This window comes from Python bivittatus, unplaced genomic scaffold (assembly GCF_059951505.1).
Source record: "Python bivittatus isolate LINGU-HERP-01145 unplaced genomic scaffold, Pbiv_v1 ctg000310_np1212, whole genome shotgun sequence".
In the NCBI taxonomy this organism is placed as follows: Eukaryota; Metazoa; Chordata; class Lepidosauria; order Squamata; family Pythonidae; genus Python; species Python bivittatus.
The window spans coordinates 3,451,839-3,472,073 of NW_028277054.1; the positions used below are offsets into that span (position 1 = coordinate 3,451,839).

The 20,235-nt window shown below is 47.1% G+C and overlaps 1 protein-coding gene across 2 annotated transcripts in view; it reads right to left on the reverse strand.

Moving 5' to 3' along the window:
• The window catches only part of AXL (AXL receptor tyrosine kinase), a 48,202-nt gene that overhangs the window by 14,006 nt on the left and 13,961 nt on the right, over positions 1–20,235 (reverse strand). The window contains exons 4-13 of one of the 2 annotated variants that reach the window (XM_088139860.1): positions 18,358–18,458; positions 17,518–17,700; positions 6,866–6,946; positions 5,780–5,895; positions 4,273–4,462; positions 3,526–3,665; positions 2,993–3,137; positions 1,833–1,859; positions 938–1,067; positions 722–813 (exon numbers count right to left, since the gene is read on the reverse strand). In XM_088139860.1, the coding sequence (XP_087995986.1) occupies positions 722–813; positions 938–1,067; positions 1,833–1,859; positions 2,993–3,137; positions 3,526–3,665; positions 4,273–4,462; positions 5,780–5,895; positions 6,866–6,946; positions 17,518–17,700; positions 18,358–18,458 (1,205 nt within the window). The remainder of the gene's footprint in view (positions 1–721; positions 814–937; positions 1,068–1,832; positions 1,860–2,992; positions 3,138–3,525; positions 3,666–4,272; positions 4,463–5,779; positions 5,896–6,865; positions 6,947–17,517; positions 17,701–18,357; positions 18,459–20,235) is intronic. The other variant, XM_025172430.2, reaches the window with a different exon arrangement.

Here is a 20,235-nt window from a genome sequence, read left to right on the forward strand (position 1 = left end):
ACAGAATGCCCAAAAGAAATCATCTAACCAGAAGGGTCAAGTTTAAACAGGTGGAAGCTGGGGAAGGAGGACTGGTTTCTAAATGCAATGAAAGAAGAATTGGGGTTTGCCCTGCTGTAGAAGGAGAATCAGGCTCCTTGAGGTACAAAAACAGAAGCCTCAGCCAGCAGGCTGGCTCCAGCCAACTTTCCCAGCCTAATGCCCCGGAGAGGTGCTGGAAGGACAATTGCCAAAATGTCAGATAATACTACAGAAGGTAGGGCTAACCCTTTCCATTTTCTACTGTGGCTGTAATCTCCACACCTTGATTGACTTATATCCAAGTTTCCTGATTGGGCTAGGAATGGGAACCTTATCTAAGTTGGGCCAGTCTGCTCCTTCTGGGTGACCAAGGCTGGCAGATGCTCCTGACCTGGTTCGGATTCCACCATGGGAACATCCTTCTTTGAACGTTGACCCCTCTTCTATTTGTCACTCAATGGAATATCCCTTGCCATTAAACGGGCTGCTGTTGATTATATGGATGGAACTATTACAGCCCTAAATACTTACAGAGGTCACCGACATCAGGGCCTAGCCCAGCTTTGTCCAACCTGTTGCCTTAGTGAGCATGGACCACAGCTGAACTAGAACTGTGGGGAAATGAGAATGCTTCTTGCTGGATCTTGGTGCCAAGCCATGCACTGAATGCATGTTGGATTTGTTGGGAAAAGGAACTCACAAGTGGCTTCAGTGGTCCGGCGGCTGTACGATTTGCGGACACGATAGTGAACCACCAGCTCCCCCTGTTCCATACGAGGCTCAAATGCTTCCCTGTTGGTGAGCAGAAAGAGACAATGAAATGGGGTCCTGATTGGTCCAACCATGAGAACCATCCAAATGATTAGTCAAGACTTAAACATGGAGTAGTTTTTCCCGAGGGCCACCTTTTCCTTACCCATAGCGTGTTTCCTTTTTCCTCATACGTGCAAAGAAGATGATAATGAAGATGGTGGCTGCCATGACAGTGGCCACCGCGATCACCACATACCACCAGTGCCAGGAGAAGGCAGGTGTGGAGAGTCCTACTGTGAAGAAGAGCAACCATTGTCAGTGAGCAGAGCTTATTCAGCAGGTAAACATATATGTCCTCCTAACTCCTTGCGCAGAGGGAATCTGATAGCTGAATTCTGGACCAGATATAACTCTGAGGAGAAAATGGAGAAATCCCACTTCCTCAATGACCAGATGAGATCACCTAGTCACCAAGACTTCACCTAGTCCTTTTCAGGTTCTAGCATCTAAACTCAATGCCTCAAGAGCATGGACAGTAAATATTCCCACCCACTGAGAGATTGGTTGGATTTGTATCTTGGTTTTATCATGGTTTACTGACTAAGCAACAATCAGCTGAATTGGTGACATTATTATAAACTGTGGTCTAAAATCACAGTGGGTAGGCTCAGTAGCACTCTAGGCCACAATGTGGTTTGATTTTGGCTTGGTATGATATGCGTCAAGCCACCCATGACAGCTTAATACTATGTACTGACTGTGGTTTTAAAAGAATCCTGGTTTAGCATTAGGTATAAATGCTTTTTCATATACCATCGTCCTTTGGTCATTTTGAAAAATGAGATGTTAATTCTTCCTCAGAGTTGTCACACCGCAGACTGGTGAATTATCTAGTCTCTGAAACTTGGTAGGGCCATCAGACCTGCACTGTAAAACTCCATAGGACCATTGGACGGAAGGAGTGATGCAGATCTAGTAATCCTAATTGTGGGAAGCTGTCCATCTCAACTTTCCAGATCATTTTTAGTGTTCACTGGATTTAGAAGGAAACTTCTCACCTGGCTGAGGATCTGTTAGTGTTTCAGCTGCAAGAGAAAAAAAGCATTGATGTATGTATGTGTATATAGATTGATGGATAGATACTATAGATAGATGATAGATAGGTAGATGGATGGATGGATGGATGGATGGATGGATGGATGGATGGATGGATGGATGGATGGATGATAGATATGATGCTACCTAGTTGGGCAATAAAATATCTGCAAGCAAACAACCCACTCAGAAAGTCCCAAAAACTCCACAGATAGATGTTACATGAGTGGAGATGATAGACAGACAGACAGACAGATAGGCAGACACTCTTGGCCTCCATCGCCTCCATTAGAACAAAACGTTGATCTTTTGGGGCTCACCAGATCTAAATCTGAAAGCAGGGACTCTGCTTTAGAACTGGCTTATGTTCTCTGACTCCATAAGTTTCCAAACCACAAGAAATGGAGCAGAAATTAGAGCCAGGTGGTCTGACTGCATCAGAACCAGGCCTGAAGGTCTGCCAACCACCAGATCCACCCTTGGAAAACAGGAAGCCAGAGGGAGGGCAGGGACCAGGCAAAACAAAGCAGACACCAAGGCCAGCCATCAAAAGTCACTTTTGGAAGAAGAATCAAAGAGATTGGACAAGGACTATTGGCACCCATGAAACTCTAGGTTTTTAAAAAAATAATTTTGGTAGCCAAATTATTCCACACTCCCATTTCTTTCTGACCTCCACTTTCTCTGTTGATTTTCCAGTTCTTTTTCATTTCTTTTCAATTTCTCCTCCGCTACCCTCCCAGTAGTTTTGAATGTTGGTCTTTCAATTCTAACCCCAAGGCTATTTCAGGGTTTTGAATGGCATCCTATCAAGATCCTTCTGCTTGTTCTCTCCCCTCAGTTACCAGCTTCCAAAAAAGAATTGCCTCTGTCTCCTACACACAGTTTCACACTAGAGATTGTTTGCACGATATGCTTAACTTGGTTACTAAATGCTCCTGTTTTCTGGGTCTGCATGATCTGCCGAACAATTCACTAACACACAAAAAGGAGGAATGCTTGGTCAATGGTACAAATGCAGCCTCTCCGTTTTTGACTGGCTGAGCGTGTCCTGCAAACCCCATCACTCTGGAGGACTTTGGGAGAAGGCCCTCAACGTGGCACATGGCCTTCTGTTCCTTACCTGATCCCGGGGAGAAAACCATGATAGCCTTGCTCCAGGGCCCGTCTCCAGCACCAGTGTAGGCTGCAACTCGTACGGTCAAGTTCTGAACAGTTGAGTTCAGGGACAAGATTGTCTCGTTGGTCAGTCCCACGTCCACAATCACCTTGGGAGGAAGAGATGGACAAGGTCTTCAGTGAGATATTGACCAGGGAGTGTGCACCTTGTGGCAACCAGGTGTTATGGGTCCAAGGATCACTACACGAGCCAACTGGGCAAAATCACAGAGGAGCAAGACTTATTTCTTCTTATTTTTGCTTCTGCCCCTGGATTTCTGAGAAACCTTCTTTCCTTAAAAAAATGGTGTTGTGCCTATTTGGGGGTTGCGGTTCATGTATTCCCAAGGTCCCTTCCAACCCTATGATTCCATGACTCCCACCTCCACATAAGGGGAAAGTATCCAATAAACTTTCAACTGGAGGTTGGAATAAGGTACAGCAAGGGTTGGTCAGAATGCTTAGCGGCTGAGTCGCCTGCAGATACAGAGTACTCACCTCAGGTGAATCGCCACTTTGACAAACCAGCTTGTAGCCTCGAAGGACCCCGTTGATGTTGCCCCGTGGTTCCCCCCACTGTATGATGGTGCAGCTGCCATTCTGAATGGCCACGATGCCCTCCGGCGCGGTTGCAGGTACTGTGGGAGAAACAATATGCCCCATTGCATGACATTGTACCTTGAGTCCTAGGTGCAAGAAGGAAGGGGCCATTTCTGGCTACTCTGCTTCTTACTCTAATCTTAGATATGCCCCAAAGAACCCAACTGTCCTCTTTTCCTTCAAAGAACTACCAACACCCCATTCAACATACCTGTTCAAATCTTAGCTCAGCTTAGCTCTGAATTCTCCATAATGTCTTGAGCAATCATCTTGTTGTTATGTGTTGGGGGAGGGGGGTTGTCAAGAAAGTCAAGATGGCATCTGCGACCTTCTTGGAACAGGGCTTTGATGCATGGTTGTGGCTGCCATCTTGACTTTCTTTGAGCCCTCCCCACTACAGACACCCCTGGCATCTAGTTCAACCTTTTCCTCCAACTGTGTCAGACTTCAGCTCCCATGAATTCTCCAGCCCCATGGCCAATGGCGATTCTGCCAACGGAATCATGGGAGTTGAAGTCCAGTACATCCAAATTACACTAGACTGGGTGAAGCTGGTTTGATCCATTCGCTTTCTATCTTCCATCAAGGGACTGAAGTGGAATCTGGAGGCCTTGGCGTCTCAACCCTCCCCATTTCCCACCTTACCCCCTTCCAAGGTGTCCATAGCCACCCAGTGGGTCCATGGTGAATTGCCTTCTGTGGAATGACAGGCCACGCGCACATGGTAGGTGGTGAAGGGTGTCAAGCCGTTCAGCGTGTGGCTGAAAGGGGGGACACGGATCGTGCGGTTATACAGCTCATCGGAAACTGGGCTGTCTTCATCTGAGCGCACAGCCTGGGAAAAGGAGGACGACAGGCATGTGAAGATGGACCAAAGACCAAGAAGATGCAAGGAACAATTCTGCCTTGGACCAAACCCTGATTGTGGCCCCAAACTGCAGGTAGATAATTTTCAGTGGGAGAAAGGAAGTCATGACCCTGTTACTCATTCAAGTTTAATTCAATGAAAATGAAACCCTACTAGTACTTAAGTTTCGTATTTTATATGATATGCAATTCTATCTTAATTGTGGGGGTTGGTACAAGACCTATTTTTCCCCACAACAACCTTGTCAGGTAGGCTGGCTGAGAGAGAGTGACTGGCCCAAAGTCCCCCCAAAGAGCTTCCATGGCTGGGGGTGGGCTAGAACATGGGTCTCCCCACTCCTAGTCCATCCTCTTCACTTTGACAACATGCTGGCTTTCCAAGGGATTTAACCTTCCTGTCTATACAGATTGAGATGTGTAGAGATTTATTTAATTTTTCATCCACTGTCCTTTTCCCCCCTTTTTTTCCTTTTATGCAGCTCTTTATTCTATTCTTTAAACATTTTAAACAAATAAATAATTGATTTTCGGGTAGGGAAGGGAAGGGAAGGGAAGGGAAGGGAAGGGATTGACCCCAGAGGTAAATCTCTTATTTGGAACTAAGCAGCCCATTTTGCTTTTCAAAACTTTCAAACTTTCACTCATTTTTTCTGTCTTTTAAAATATAAAACAAGTGTGCTGCATTCAATCTTATTTCTACAAAAATGCAAAAAAGCATGCCTCCGAAAATACATGTTTTTCGACCAGATTTCTCAGGGATGTGGGAAGCCACCGAAGTAGGACAGGGTGCAGCTGAAGAACTGTAGGTTGCTGACTCCTGGTTTATATTTTGCAGGGGTGAGCTTCCACCTTCCTCCCGTTGCTGATGGTTGTATTCCTGTTTTTAAGCTGAGGTTGCATTTCCTCTGAGATCAACGTCCAGGACAGAATCTTCCGATATTGTGTGAATGAGCACATGTTGGAAATACCCATTTTCCTACCAGTTTTGTTTCTTGGTTGTGGCTACCCCTTTCTCAGGGTTTTCAGTTCCCCATCCTAGGGGGATGTCACATTTCATTCAGCCCACCAGGCTGATGGGGAGGGGGCGTCGGGTGAGTAAGCCTACGTCCGGCGGAAGCAGAAGTTGGCAGGAAACCATTCCTAAAAATAAAACAAGTTCCCTTGCAGGGTAACGCGGAAAGAGGGGAAGGAACCTGTTTCTTTTTTTCGACAAAATGTGGATCAATTCTGCAATAAAGCCTTTTTGTAAATTCTTGGTGCTCCCAGCTGTGCGCTGTTGTTTTACCTGGATGGTGCAGAACTCCAGTGCATAGGCCCCGCTAAAACCGGGCTCCCACATCACGTCCAAGCTGTGGTCATTGCGATGGGCAACGGATAAGTCATGTGGCCGTCCAGGTAGCACTACAGGAAGAAGGAAAGAACCGTCATTCAGATTCCTCAGAAACCCTGTTACCAGCAAGAAGGATGTTTGCAATCACTCTGTTGGCTGGAACTTATTCCTGCAGAAATGATTTCAAGTGCAGCATTTCTGCAGACTTCTAGTGAGCAAAAGTGGACACATGTTCCTCGTATTCCTAAGTATGTGCCTTCCCTTGCTTGCAGAAAGCTAGCATGTCAGGGAAGAAAAAAACTTTTTTTTTTTAATCTGCAAATCGCTGGAAGAATAAAATCTGACCTCAGAAAGGAGGGAGGGATGTTAAGAAAAAATAACAGAATTTGAAATGCTTCTACATGATCAAGACCACCGATTAGGACCCATATATCAACTCCGACTTAGATATGACAGGGAGACAGAAGAAATAAATGCATGCATGATAAATTGGATGCAAAACTTCAAAGAAACAGTCTCAGTACAGCAATAGGAAGAACTTTGGGACAAACCTATGAAATTCAATCCAAGCTAAGCTTTGAGAGAGAATTGGCATAATGGATATAGATGCTGTATCATTGTTAAATAAAGTTTTTTTTCTTTTTTTAAATGGGGGAAAAAACCCACAACTTTTCCCCTTTCTTCCTGTGATATGCAATTCTAAAGTATCAGCCCCGTCTGAGACACCGGCTAGAGTAGATTTAAATACACTCTGCATTTCAATGGTTTAGGCTTGTAAAATGAAAATGAGAACAGAATTAGCAAGGCTGGACTGCAGGGAGGGGGGAATTTAATCCTTTCTTTCGCTGTTGGGATAGGGGGAGCAGAATCTCCATCAATGCCACCCAACTATATTTGCTGTTTTTAAAAACCTGGGCCTTAAATGCAGAGGTGTCTTTAAAGTCAACCCCACTGGGGAGTTTCCACCCACCCCATTTACACCAACCATTTGCACTAGGGTTCCCCATGGTTCATTACACGGCGCTTGCAGCCGCCTCTCACCTCTCACCACCGCAGTTCGGGATGTGCTGACGCCCTTGGCGTTGTGGGCTTCGCACGAGAAGGACGCGCTGTGATTCAGCCCTGAGAGACAGAAGCACGCATGGAGGGAGATGATGAATTAGTCATAGCCAACCTTCATACTTCAATCGCAGTGGTTATTAGCAGTTTGATTGTGGGTTGGGTTCGTGCCATTTTTACACTTCTCAGCTCGCGCATTTGCACAATCCTTGGCCAGAACGGGTGACTTTTGACTCTGCAGACATCGCTTGAGCATTCTTTTATCAGCCACAGGTCTGGTTCATGGAGCACGCTAAGCCAGCATGGGATGGATTGATTGATTGACTGATTGATTGATGGCTTTGGCACAGCAAGTTGCGCAAACCTAGCCATGGCAGCTTTGAACTGCGATTTGTGGTACAGCCTGTTGGGTGAGCTAATCGTGGTTTGTCCAGCAAGCCGTTGTTATGCAAACAATGATACAGCAAGATGGGTTATGGGAAATAACCAATTTCCATACCCACCTTTCTTGAGAGTAATTTATAGCGACTGTCACCCACAAAAAGATACGTAAGGTGCCCGAAGGAGGGGTTGTCAAAAAAGTCAAGATGGCGGCTGTGACTGGGCGAACAAAGCCCTGCCCGTAAAATGGGGCAGGGTTTTGATCCTGCCATCTTGACTTTTTTGACCCCCTGCCCTCATACACAAACACCCATGCGTCTCCTGTTTCATATTAAAGGAAGAAATGCATCGAGGAAATACTGGGGATTATTCTGGGATGTTTTTATGAACATCCAGCACGCTACATTCTCTGCAGACCAAGCTCTCCCCCTGCACCTTCTCCAACGGTTCCCACACAGAAGGAAATAAACAATCCTCAGTTAATGTCTGCCAATTCCCATCCCGACTTCATGAATAAAACTTCTCCGATTACATGCGAATTAGCATCTCTGCTCTGCAAAGTTCACTTGCTTTAACCATCGTTTCCTGCCTGGGAAGAAAGCTTTTAAAGTTTACTTCTGTCACCCCGGCTTTCCTCCCAAAGAGACCAGCCCAGACCACCAGTGAGAAAATAGCCAGGATTTGAACCAGGAACCGCTTTTTCCAGTTCTTTGTGGTCCACCATTTCTTTGTTCTTTATACTTTGCCCCTCAGCGACGCTTCCAAAGCAGCAAGTAAAAGGAAACACAAATTACCTAGATTTTCCAACAATGACGCCATGTAGCATCACTCAGGAAATAGCAACAATAATTACAACCCCCCCCCCCAAAACTGGAGCCTTTCCCCGAATATGCTGATCCCAGAAGGGCCAAAGCAACAAGCTTTAAATGCAGAGTTCCCCAGCATCAAAGTTTGAGGCCCCCCCAGATTCAAACTTCGCTGGCAATCCAAGATGGTACCTGCGGGCATCTGGGGAGTTCTCACAGATGCCTTCCTGGGCATCCGCTAGGCCAGTGCTTCTCAACCTCAGAAGCTTTAAGACAGGTGGATGTCAGCTCCCAGAATTCCCCAGCCAGCATGCTTTAACATGGGTAGACTTCAGCTCCCGGAATTCTGGGAGTTGATGTCTGCGCATCTTAAAGCTGCCAAGGCTGAGAAACACAGCACTAGGCTTCATGTGCAGAGAGAAAGGAATAGAGGTAGAGAGAGAGAGAGAGAGACTTCTAATGTTAAAAAAATGGAAAGACAGTTCTACTGCAAAGAGAAGCGTCAGGGTTACACAAAACCCTTACTTCAAGAAATGACTCTGGCCCTTCCACATAATCCCCAAAGGCATTCTTAGAAAACAGAAATCATGGGAGATGCGGTCCAGCCCAGCGTTTTGATGGGAATTGCCTCTTGGGTTAAAGAACGGGCCGGCTGTGGGACGGCCCGTGCACAGCGCAGCAGCCTCTTGATGAGAATGACCGTAGCAGGCCCTTGAAATGCCCAGCCTGGGCAAAACAAATGCTGGGGATTTTGGAAACATATATTGCCCGCGAGGCATCACCCAGCCAAAAGTCCCTGCTTGGACCTGCTTCTGGAACTTCTCTTCCACCTCCTGGTTGACTATGGCCACTTCCACCCCTGGTGCTTCAACAGACACGGGGAGGAAAAAGTGCACGAAGGAGACGGTTGCTCTGGCTGGAGAAGCCAGACATCTTTCCTTCTCCAGCCAACTGGGTCTGTGCCCTCCCTCTTTTGGAGGAGTAACATCTGGGGGCCAGGCTGTCTCTCAGCCTGCCTGTCCGTTCCTCCCGCCCACCCGTCTGTGGTTTGGGTTTCCTCGTGTAGACTTGGTCTGGCTTCCACCAGCTTCCTGTGCCAGAATTCCTAGTCTCGTTTATCCTGGTTAGGGGAAAGGGAAGTTAGGAGAGAGAAGAGTCTCAAAGCAATAGTGGGGCCCAGAGGTTTTTTGTGCTGCTTTCACCTCTGGAGAGGCCTCCATCAGACTGGAATTTGGAAGAGGAAAGTTGACTCTGGCTGGGTTCACAGGTGGCACAAACGTGGCTTGTGTTGTATGAACCCAGCTGCTGGGTTTTTTAAATCACGATCAATGGTTTGTGCATTGTTTGAACTCAGCCGACTGTGGTTGACTGCCTCAAGCACAGTTTATTTACTTTATTGACTCTATTGTGGCTGCCCACTCCAAAAGATTCAGGGTGGCTTACAATATCCAAACAGACAATTCAAACAGTTAAAAGCAAGTTTGGGTTTTATATATACTCCACCATTATTTTCAAATTCTTGCCAGTCTAACTGAAGAGTTGGGGGGGGGGGAGCTTCTTAATTACCACACCTGCCTTTTCCAGAGACCTCACCTGCCTCAACTACTTTTCCATCTGAAAGGTGTATCCCAAAGCCCCTGATATTTATAGCAGAAAACTAGACAACCCTGTGACCCACCGGGTCATCCTTTGAGAGAAAGGTAGTGCAGTCTGATGTGACCAGAATGAATGCTAAATTTTTGGCTAACCGTATTTTTTTTACCCCAATGCTGGACGGTCCTGTGATCATCTAAGAAGAGTATATATCATAAATAGAAAAGTAATTGTAGTGGCAAATGGACTTCAATAATAAGTCAATATTTATTTACCTAAAGAAATCAACAGAATGACCACGGGCAGGCAAAAAGGCAATGGGAGCAACTTCCAACCTCCTGCCAGCTTCCCCATTGACTTTCCTTGTGGGAAGCTGGCAGGGAATGTCGGAAATCACAATCACGTGGCTGCAGGGACGCTGCAACGGCCACAACTTTGCAAACACAACTGGTTTGAACATCGTGGAAATTTCAATTCCACAGGAGTAATGGGGCCTGGATTTTTTACGCATTCTTTAAGTTGGTGGATTTTAGGTACCTTCATTCAAAAATTGTTCCAGTATAATGCACCATTTGGGCTAACTTGAGGGTACCAACAGACAGATAGATAAACACAATGAGAATTTTAATGATAGATAGATAGATAGATAGATAGATAGATAGATAGATAGATAGATAGATAGATGCTGAGCGTGTTGTTGCAGGAGATAACAGGAGTCTCAAAGCTCTCTGGAGGCTAAAATAGAAATTGGGATGTAATCTAACTTCACACATTGCACCAAATCATGGCTTATTTAACTATGGTTTGTTGAATAAACTGGGTTTGTACCTGTTTAATCATAAAACATGGTTTGCAAACTATAATGCAAGCATGGTTTGCCCTGTAATTCTAACTGGGGAGAAGCGCTGCCTTGGCCCATAGTAGGATGGTATGAAAATCTGATGTGCCTCCTGGCCCGCACCCTTGCCACTTGCTGGCTGGATTTAGGATTTCCCACAATAGCCAAGTCTAACCATACTTTGAATATGCAGTTGCTTGTCTTGGAGTCCAGCCCAGATTTAACAATAGGCACCACCACAATGGATGTTCTTTTCTTGACCGCACCGTTCCTGCAAGGGCTGGGTCAACCAGTGGGCACTCGCAGCCACCTGGACAAACAGCTGGCATGGACGAAACGAGGCAGGGGGCAAATGTTTTAGGGCAATCATCATGGCTGGAGGTGGACCAAATGCCGCAAGGGCTAAAAATAGGGATGAGGAAGGGAGCAATGGGATTAGCAATGTCTCGTCCACTCACCGTGGTTAATACCACTTTCTGACCACATCATTTCTGCAAAGACTGAGTCAGCAAGGGGGCAACATCACCAGCAGATTGCAGAAACAGATGTCCTGGCTTCATTTTTGTTCTGCCCACTTCCAGTCCTTCGTCCCACTTATTTATTTATTTGCTTACTATCAGATTTATACGGCCGCCCATCTCATAGACAAGTGATTCTGGGCGCCGTACGACAGAACTAAAAAACAATAAATATACACACGTATACAGCCATTGTTATTCTTAAAAAAACTTTAAAACTATAAAAAAGAAGAAATACTGGGTGCAGAGCCGATGTTAAGAACAGTCCCTGGGGTCCCTAGGCCTGATGGCACAACCATGTTTTGAGGGATCTTTGAAAAGCTGGACGGGATGAAGCCAGCCTCACTTCAGGGGGGAGGGCATTCCACAAAGCAGGTGCTGCGGCAGAAAAGGCCTGCTGTCCAAGACCCATCAGATATAGATCCCTAGCTGACGGGACCCACAGCATGCCCTCTCTGCAGGATCTGGAGGGACAGGCAGATGTAACTGGAGAGAGGCGATTACTATCATCTACTTATTGGAGTAAAACCCCAAGGATGCCATTTGGCCCCCAAAAGTCCTGCCCAACATCCTTCTTGAGGGTAACCAATTTCCTGTAGCAGATTTGCTGGGGAATTGGTTTGGGAGTGCTTCAATGGATCCTACATGCACCGTTCATTGGAAGACGATTATGTGTGAACAGACCACATCTGCTTTGGAACCAATACGCTGATTACAAAACGCTTCTGGGTAAAAAGGAAGCGGTGGCCGTTGCTAGACTTAAATTTGTATGCTCTGGTTGCGCCTGTACACCACACTTGGTGGGTGCCAGAATAAAGAAATGGGGAGGTTGACGACTGTGCAATTCAGTGACTGTTTAAACAGTGTTGCCTCCTCCTATTTAAGACGGGGTCTCTTTTCCTACCGATGTGCATTGGGTTTCTCGTGGATTTCAGCACCACGTTAGATCAGTAGAATGAAGTCAGCTCTATACCTGGGGACTTCGTGGAGAAGAAAAGCGGTTCCCCATTGCTTTTTCCAGGGTGTTTTTCCAACATCCCAGTCTAGCCTACAGCTCTAGGATTCCTTAGTGGTCCCCCATCCAAGTCTAAACCAGACCCAACTCTACTTAACTCTCTGGGCTGGATAAGATCAATCAGGAATTGCCACTTGCCGAGCCTTTAGGACAGAAGAAATTTGGGAGCACCTTTTCTGACTAAAAAATGTTACTGAAAGGCAGAAGCTTTTGTGAACTACATTGTTCACGAAAGCTTCTGTCTTCTAATAAAGCTTGTTTGCTGGAAAAGGTGCTCCCAGACTCCTTCTGATTTCTGGCTACCGTAAATTAATCCAGTTCTCCAACAATATCTCTATCAGGAGAGGGAATCTCAATTCCAACTATTAACTCCCTTCAGCAAGGAATTATCTGCTGGGGATGGGAGGGAACGGAGCTACGGAGGAAACTGGATCTCCTACAGACGCAGGCATAATCTCTCTCCCTGATAAACTCTGCAACCCCCTTCTATTTCTCATCTTCATTTCCGAAAAGCATCTACCTTTCCTCTCAGCTGCAGCTTTCAGATTTGGAGGAAGACTATCTCGTACCTACCCTGAAACTCACTCCTTTGTCACTCCTCCTGACAATCAGGAACAGAGACCAGGAGGAAGAGGAGGAAAATGGGCAGGGCATTTCCGCTTTCCGGAAGATTGGGTGGAATCATTTTTGCCTTTCATTTGGGGCTCCTGATTTTTTTTTTTTTTAATGTCAGGATGCATTTGAACAATCTCTGATGCTTGCAGCAGGTGGGGTTGGCCAAGGAGGTTGCCCCTGCTGTTTGGTATCCCCCCACCCATCCTGAAGACCTGACTTCTCTGAGCTGGGGCCCATCAGATGGGTGGAACTCAACTACCAGAAATCTCTACTCAGGAACCAACCAACCAAAGAAACCCAGTTTTAAAGCCAAGTCAGGGCTGGAAGTTTGCCAGTTTTCACCCAGCTCCTTCTCTGGTGCTTTTAGCCCCCAGTCTTGAAGAGCCCAGACCCGCCCCCCCCCCCAAATACTCCTATGGGCTTTGATCCCAAAGCCTGAATCACAAGCCTGTCACCTCCTGACCAACATTCCCTTTCTTTGACTCACTGAACTGAACGAAGACCAGTTTAACAGACCAGAATAGCTGAAGGAACGCAGGCGTGTGAGACAAGGCCAGGCAGACACCCACCTGCCCACCCTTGCCTGCAGGCAGCCTCCCCTTGCCAGAGAGAGGAGCCTGGCTGCATTTGAACTCAGCCCCGCAGGAGGGGGAGAAAATCAGAGGTGAGGGGGCAAGGAAGACCATCTCGGCGGCTGCAATACCGGCTTGGCTATAGGGAGGGCTTCCAACAGAGCCGAAACGTCTTCTGCAGAAGACCCACATCTGCTTCCTCCTGGGATAGGCAACATGTCTCATTTCGTTCCATGGTTGCCGCTGGTCCAACAGGTCTGACAAGACTGGGAAGGTTTCTCCTGGGGAATTTTATTTAGTTTGTATTTTGGGAAGAGTTTCAAAACTCTTTCAAACCCGTCTGACTGCATTGGGGCATGCCTCTTTATAAAGGATCAAGAGGGTGGGGACCCACTTTGCTACTGAACTGGGTTGTTCTGGCTTGAAGGAAATTCAGGCTCCCGTGTGTGTGTGTTAGTGGAAAAAGAGAGAGAGAGAGAGAGATCTCCTTTAGACACCTTGGCTTCAATTCTCATAAACCCCCAGCAGGGGTGTCCTCAGGTAGGGTCAAAAAAGTCAAGATGGCAGATACAAAGCTGCTGTCAAAACTCCCCCTGGTTTTTATGGGCATCGTTGAAAAAAATAAGTCTTGGGAGAAGGCAATGGGAACCCCTTTGGGTACTGCTACCAAGGTCCACAGGAAGGAGCAGCACCAAAATGACCTTGGCCGAAGCTGAAACAGCTCAGCAGGACTGGATGGAAGTAGTTCTTGGATGGGAGATCACCAGGATGTATTTAGAGAACTTTGGGATCTTTGTTTAGCATAGGAAAGGACAGAGAGGAACTTGGATAGGCTTTCAAGATTCTGTTACTATACCTTACAACTGTGTTTCTCAACCTTAGCAACTTTAAGATGTGTGGACTTCAACTCCCAGAATATGGCTGGCTGGGGAATTCTGGGAGTTGAAGTCCACACATCTTAAAGTTGCTAAGGTTGAGAAACACTGCCTTATAACAATAACGTAGCATTCCTGGAACCCCTATAGTATCTGTTTCTTGACTTGGCCTTCCTCAAAGGACTGTCACAGAGAATCCCAGGGCTGTGGACCAGACTGGAAGTTGCAGAAAACATCTTGGGAGAAGGCAACAGGAAGCCACTTTCATAGGACTTCCGAGAAAACCGCATGGTCCATGGTCATGAAATCCTCAACAGTGGAGTTCCATTTGAAAGAGATCTGACATTTTTCTTCTAACGCAGAAGGGACACAGGAGTATTGTGATTCAATATTCTCAGATAGGAATAGTGATCACTCAGTCCTAGGCACGCAAGCCCTATCAGGCTCAATGGGGCTTTGTCTCAAGCCTACATACTCAACGTTGTGGTCTTACGAGGCTTCTTACCACTACAAAGAGGGTCCTGAGGAAGGCGAATAAGGAACGTCCCCCAACCACAACCATCCTCCAGGGCTGTTTCCTGTTCTCTGGGCATCTGCTGAGAGCTCCCTACAATTGCCAGATCATTAAAAAGCAGGGAGGGGGGGGAGCTGTGGTCAAACCCGGAACCCACAGTAGCCAGCATCAGTTGCATCAGTGGCTCGTTTTCAGCCCAAAGGGCAGCAGCTGGGAAATGGGTAGGAAGGAAGAATGCCCTTGGTCATTCAAGCTGTGGGCAAGGAAAGAAGGCCAGCAGAGCCAGGTGGATCAGGAATTGGGAGTGGGCAGAACGGGCCAGGAGAGATTTAGTCTTTAATCCAGTGGAATGGTAGCCAAGAACATTAAGTTAAGTAAGATCTGGGGTTCTCCTCCATTGATTGGCACAAGTAGTCAAGGTAAGACCCAGGACAAGTCATTAAAACTCTAGTTAAGTCTTTAAACATTAACAGAAATGATAAATAGAGTCCCAGAATACCTGCTTTTGGGGGAAAATTGGTCGTCCTGCTTCTGGTGGAACTCAGGTTCTTGGGCAGAGAACAGGTGAGACATAAGATATGAAGGAGTGAACCCTAGATAACTGAATGGCTGGAGGATCTTTTATGCCACCCAACCCTGGCGAGGGGTGTCATGGCATGGACTCCTGCCAAGATTGAATTTGGCTCTGGGACTGGCAGTTTTATTAAGGGAGAGGACCGAATCTTGCAGAATGAAGGGGAAAGGGGAAACGGAACGCATCTCTCAACATACACAAAGAGATTTCTTTCAGGAGGGACTAACCAAGACACCACTGGAATTTGAAGGAAGGTTTTCGGAGCCCGTGGGGCATTGCCAAATAGGCCAGGACACCCACCCACTCACCCACCCACCCATGCTTTGTGTCTCTTTACACAAGAGTGTTCCCTTGCCAATGCATCAGATGATGTTGGCTGGGATCCAAGAACGCATGTATGCTAATCAGTTGCTATGGCGTTCAGGCGCTATCCTGGTTTTTCCGGCAGAATACTATCATGGCTACCCCCCACCCTGGAAAGGCTGGCTAATAGCCCTAGACCCAGTTGCTATTAAGAAACAGCTTAAGAGGCGGGGGGCGGGGGTAGACAAAAGCTAGCATTTCTAAAGCAGAAGAGGTCCAGGGTCATCCCTACCACCCTAGCTCTTGAGACAACTCTCACAGGGTTGCTGCAGATGAAAGGAGAGGAAAGGAGAAGAAGCAGGAACGCTATCCTGCCAGCTTTTGGGAAGAGGAAGGGTGGGGCCCAGATGCAATATTACGACTCCTAATAAAAACAGTGACATGCGTGGTTCTCCCTCCTGGGCACTGCGTGATTCAAGCCACCCCTGGCCTTGCTGTTCCTGGAACCCAGGGAGATTTCTCAACACCCCTCCCCCTGCCAATAAATAACTCCTGCATTTGCCCCATGGGACCCCCCGCGAGGCTGATGGGAGGCCGTTGAACTGTGGGACTGGTGGGTCCAAGACATCTGGGCACTCTGTACAGCTCTCTCTCTCCTCCCATCTCTTTGCGCAGGCAGATAAACCCGGGTCCTGTGCCCGCCAACTGCCCGACGGTCTTTGGTAACCTTGGCCCGGCCGGTTCCCACGCTTGGAGCGACCCCCTCCCCGGCTGAGCCATCGGGAATCAGCCATCTCCATAGAAAAGAGGACAAAGGACGCTGCAGGTTGGGGACAAGCCAGACATTCAGAGGAGGGGACAGGAGACAATGAACAAGGACGTGTAACCCTGGAGGGAGAAGGAGGGCCCGAGAAACGAGGCTGAATGAAGGGAGAGGAAGGGGTCTCCGTGTACCACCGAGTCCCACTCTCTGCTCCTTCTTCTCAAAGCAGCCAGAGCAGGGTGGTGGGAAATCCAAGTTCCCTTTTCGCAGCCGTTGCAACAGAGAGCGAAAGAAAGGGCTACTTTTTATGGTTTCGCTGGCCAGATATGAAAAAGGCGGATGATGAAAGCATTGGGGCAGGGGGCAAGGGGATGAAAAAGACTCTGTTGTGAGCCATGATTGCTTCTGCCTTCAGCCCTACAGCTATTTTCAACACTGGAGTCTGAAGCAAAGCAAAATAAAACCCAAAGAATGTGCTATTGAGTGAGCTGCTCCGCCATGGTTGAATAAGGTAAACGGCCATTGGCAGCGTTCATACTACAGGCAAAGCCACAAACCAACCAGCCACATTTGGGTTTGGTGGGAGGCATCCACGTCTCTGTGTACTGAGTAACCCAGCCAAGTCAGGGATTCAAAGCGAGGACTCGCAAGGTACCAGTTGGATTCACACCTCATCTTACATCATGACTTTTTAAACCATGGTTGGTTGAACAAGCCAGAAAGAAAAGATTGTATATTCTTGGTTTATCTTTGTGCCTTGTCCAAGCGTCCTGTTAATCTGCAGAGCTGTAGGTAGGTAGGTAGGTAGGTGAGTGGGAAGGGAAGGGAAGGGAAGGGAAGGGAAGGGAAGGGAAGGGAAGGGAAGGGAAGGGAAGGGAAGGGAAGGATGGATAGGGAAAGGAAAGGAAGGGGAAGGAAAGGAAGGGGAAGGAAAGGATGGATAGGGAAAGGAAAGGAAAAGAAAGGTTGGGGAATTCTGGGAGTTGAAGTCCACCCAACTTAAAGTTGCTGAGGTTGAGGAACCCTGCCATAAAGGGATGAGATTATTCCCCAAACTATTAATTTGGGGAATAATCTCATCCCAGCCTCCTGGAGGGGGAACTGCTAGGCTCCTGTATGTTCTGAATCATTTAGGTGAGTATGGATGTCATCTCAGCTGACCTGGGTGACACCTCAACCCCACCCTTGCTAGCTTCTGCCTTTTGATATGTGTTCAGCGGTGCCAGTTTCTGAGCAGAAGAACTGGGTATAGCGTGAGCCGACTCACCTCTCACCCTCAACACGGAAGGCGTCTGTGCCAGGGGATCACCCAAGGAATTGAGGGGAATACTGTCCTGCAACCAGATCACCAAGACAGGTTCTGGGGGTCCCTGAGCTCCACAGCTGAGGTTGAACGGGGTATCAGCTGTGACCTCCAGATCCTGGGGTTCATCGGAGAAAAAGGGGAGACCTGGCCAAGAGAGAGAAGAAACAGCTTGAGCAAACAAGCACAGGATTGGCTGGGTTCACAAGTTGTGCTAAACCACAATTTGTTGCATAAGCCCTGATGGTCCGGTGCATACCTAAGCTAAGCCATAATGGGTTGGTTCACATAGGACAAACATTAACAGCATTATGGCTTAGCCTTCGGTATGAGCCAAGCCAGGATGGTTTGGTCAACCATATCCCAAACAAGCCTATCTTGGCTTAGTCCTATATGTGAATCAAGTCCACTGTTTTTCAACTTGGCAACTTTAAGATGGGTGGACTTTGACTCCCAGAATTCCCTAGCCAGTATGCTGTCTGAGGAATTCTGGGAGTGGAAGTCCACCCTTCTTAAAGTGGCCAAGGTTGAGAAACACTGCCGTAGGTCCATCTACTCAACAGACCAGATCTCTTGAGAGGTAGTATAATTTACCTCAACCTGGTGCCCTCCAGCCCTGTTAGACTACAAAGTCCCAGAGTCATGAATGATATTGGTAAATAATTAATGACTCGAAGGGGCTGAATCTGTGACCTTTCATGCCGATTGCTCCTTGAGGCCAACAGTGGAAAAGACTCCCCATTTCTGAGCACGGCTGTGCCTCCCCGGGTCTCTGCATGGGAATCACCCCCATATTAAGTTTACCTTCCAACTGCAGATGAGCTCCTTCAGAGAAGATTTCAGATCCGTTCACGGAGGCCACACACTGGTAATTTCCCATGTCCGAGAGCTGCAGGGAAGGGATGCTGGGGGGGACCGGGTGGGGGCGGGATGGTGGAGGAAGAGATGAGGATATTGATCAGTGAAGTGGCTTTATACAGAGACCAGGCTGGCCACAAGGCTTGGCGCATGGGTGATCCATGCCTAAGCTAGTTTATCACCTAAACCAGTGTTTTTCAGCCACAGCAACTTTAAGATGTCTGACTGTGATTATATGCCCTGAACGTTTTGGTTTCTTTCTTTTTTCCTTCTCTGTTAACTTCGTGAGTTCTTTGCCTTTTTGAATTTAGTTCATTTTAAAAAGTAAGTGGGGAAAAAGAAAAAGCAGGATTACCAAATGCAAAGGCTACCCTTACCCATTATCCTCAGCCAACGGTCTCTCCCAACAGACCTGTGGCTTAGCAGGAGGCAGCCATTGCTGACTCTGGAATTTTACACCCAAACAAGAATTATATTTGAAGCTTGGCTTGGAAAGCTTTTTCTGCTCTTTGTTGGATCCAAACATACAAATCATTATTTATTTAAAGAATGCATATAGCCGCCCAGCTCAAACGATGCAGATCAGGGCCGTTTGTAAGAGAAACCCATCAAGGTTCACAGGGGTCCGCGGTCAAATCAAAAACTCGGACTAATCAGGTCTACAAAGCCGGTGGTCAGCTATTAGCAAAGCAGGTAAAAATGAACGTACGTAAAGCTGAAAAGAAAGAAAAAATGAATTCCATGTTCCAGGCCCAAGGAGTAGTGGTGCATATAGGCACAGGGTTGTGAAATCCAGAAAGATATATCTGAATGGTGGTTAGGCAGGAGAAACAGCTGTTTGCCAGGGAATTTCTTCAGGATGGGGTAGATAAGAGTCACACAAGATTCCCCATAGAAAGAGCAATGAAGAGGGATGTGGCTCTTACTGAACTGATTCCACAAGGATATATACACTGATCTATGGCAGTATTTCTCAATCTTAGCATCTTTAAGATATGTGGACTTCAACTCCCAGAATTCCCCAGCCAGGCATGCCTGGCTGGGGAATTCTGGGACTTGAAGTCCACACATCTTAAAGCTGCAAAAGTTGAGAAAACACTGATCTCTGGGACTGTAGGAGGAGAGCTGTGTTAGTCCACAGCAGCAAAGAAATCAAAACGAATCTGGTAGCCCCTTTTCCGACTAACACATTTTATGCGAAGGCAAAAACTTTCGTGAACTGCAGCTCATTTCATCAGATGCACAGAGAAGTGCATGGAGCTCATGAAAAGTTCTGCCTTTTAATAAAACATGTTAGTCGGAAAAGGGGCTGCCAGACTCGTCCTGATTTTGTACGGATATATGGGAATATTCTTCTAACTCCAACGTGGTGGTCGAAGGCCATTTATCCAGCCCAGCCAAGGTTACGTCCCCTCAAAATTTCAGGAATATAAGAGGAGAGATCAGAAGTACATTGAGAGCCAGTTTGGTACAGTGGTTAAGGCACCAGGCGAGAAATGGGGAGACCCTGAGTTCTAGTCCTACCTTAGGCACGAAGCCAGCTGGGTGACTTGGGCCAGCCGCTCTCTCTCAGCCCTGGGAAGGAGGCAATGGCAAACCACTTCTGAAAAACCTTGCCAAGAAAACTGCGGGGACTGGTCCAGGCAGTCTCCGAGAATCGCTCACGATTGAAAGGATAGAAAAAAAGGAAAAAAGAGCCATATACCCACTTGAAAAAGACCCCGCAAACCTGAGACCCAGACTTAGATTGATTGGAACCTCTTTGCCCCAAATAACCTGTTTAAGGACATTTCTGGCATTTGCAAAGCCTCATGAGCTAAGGGT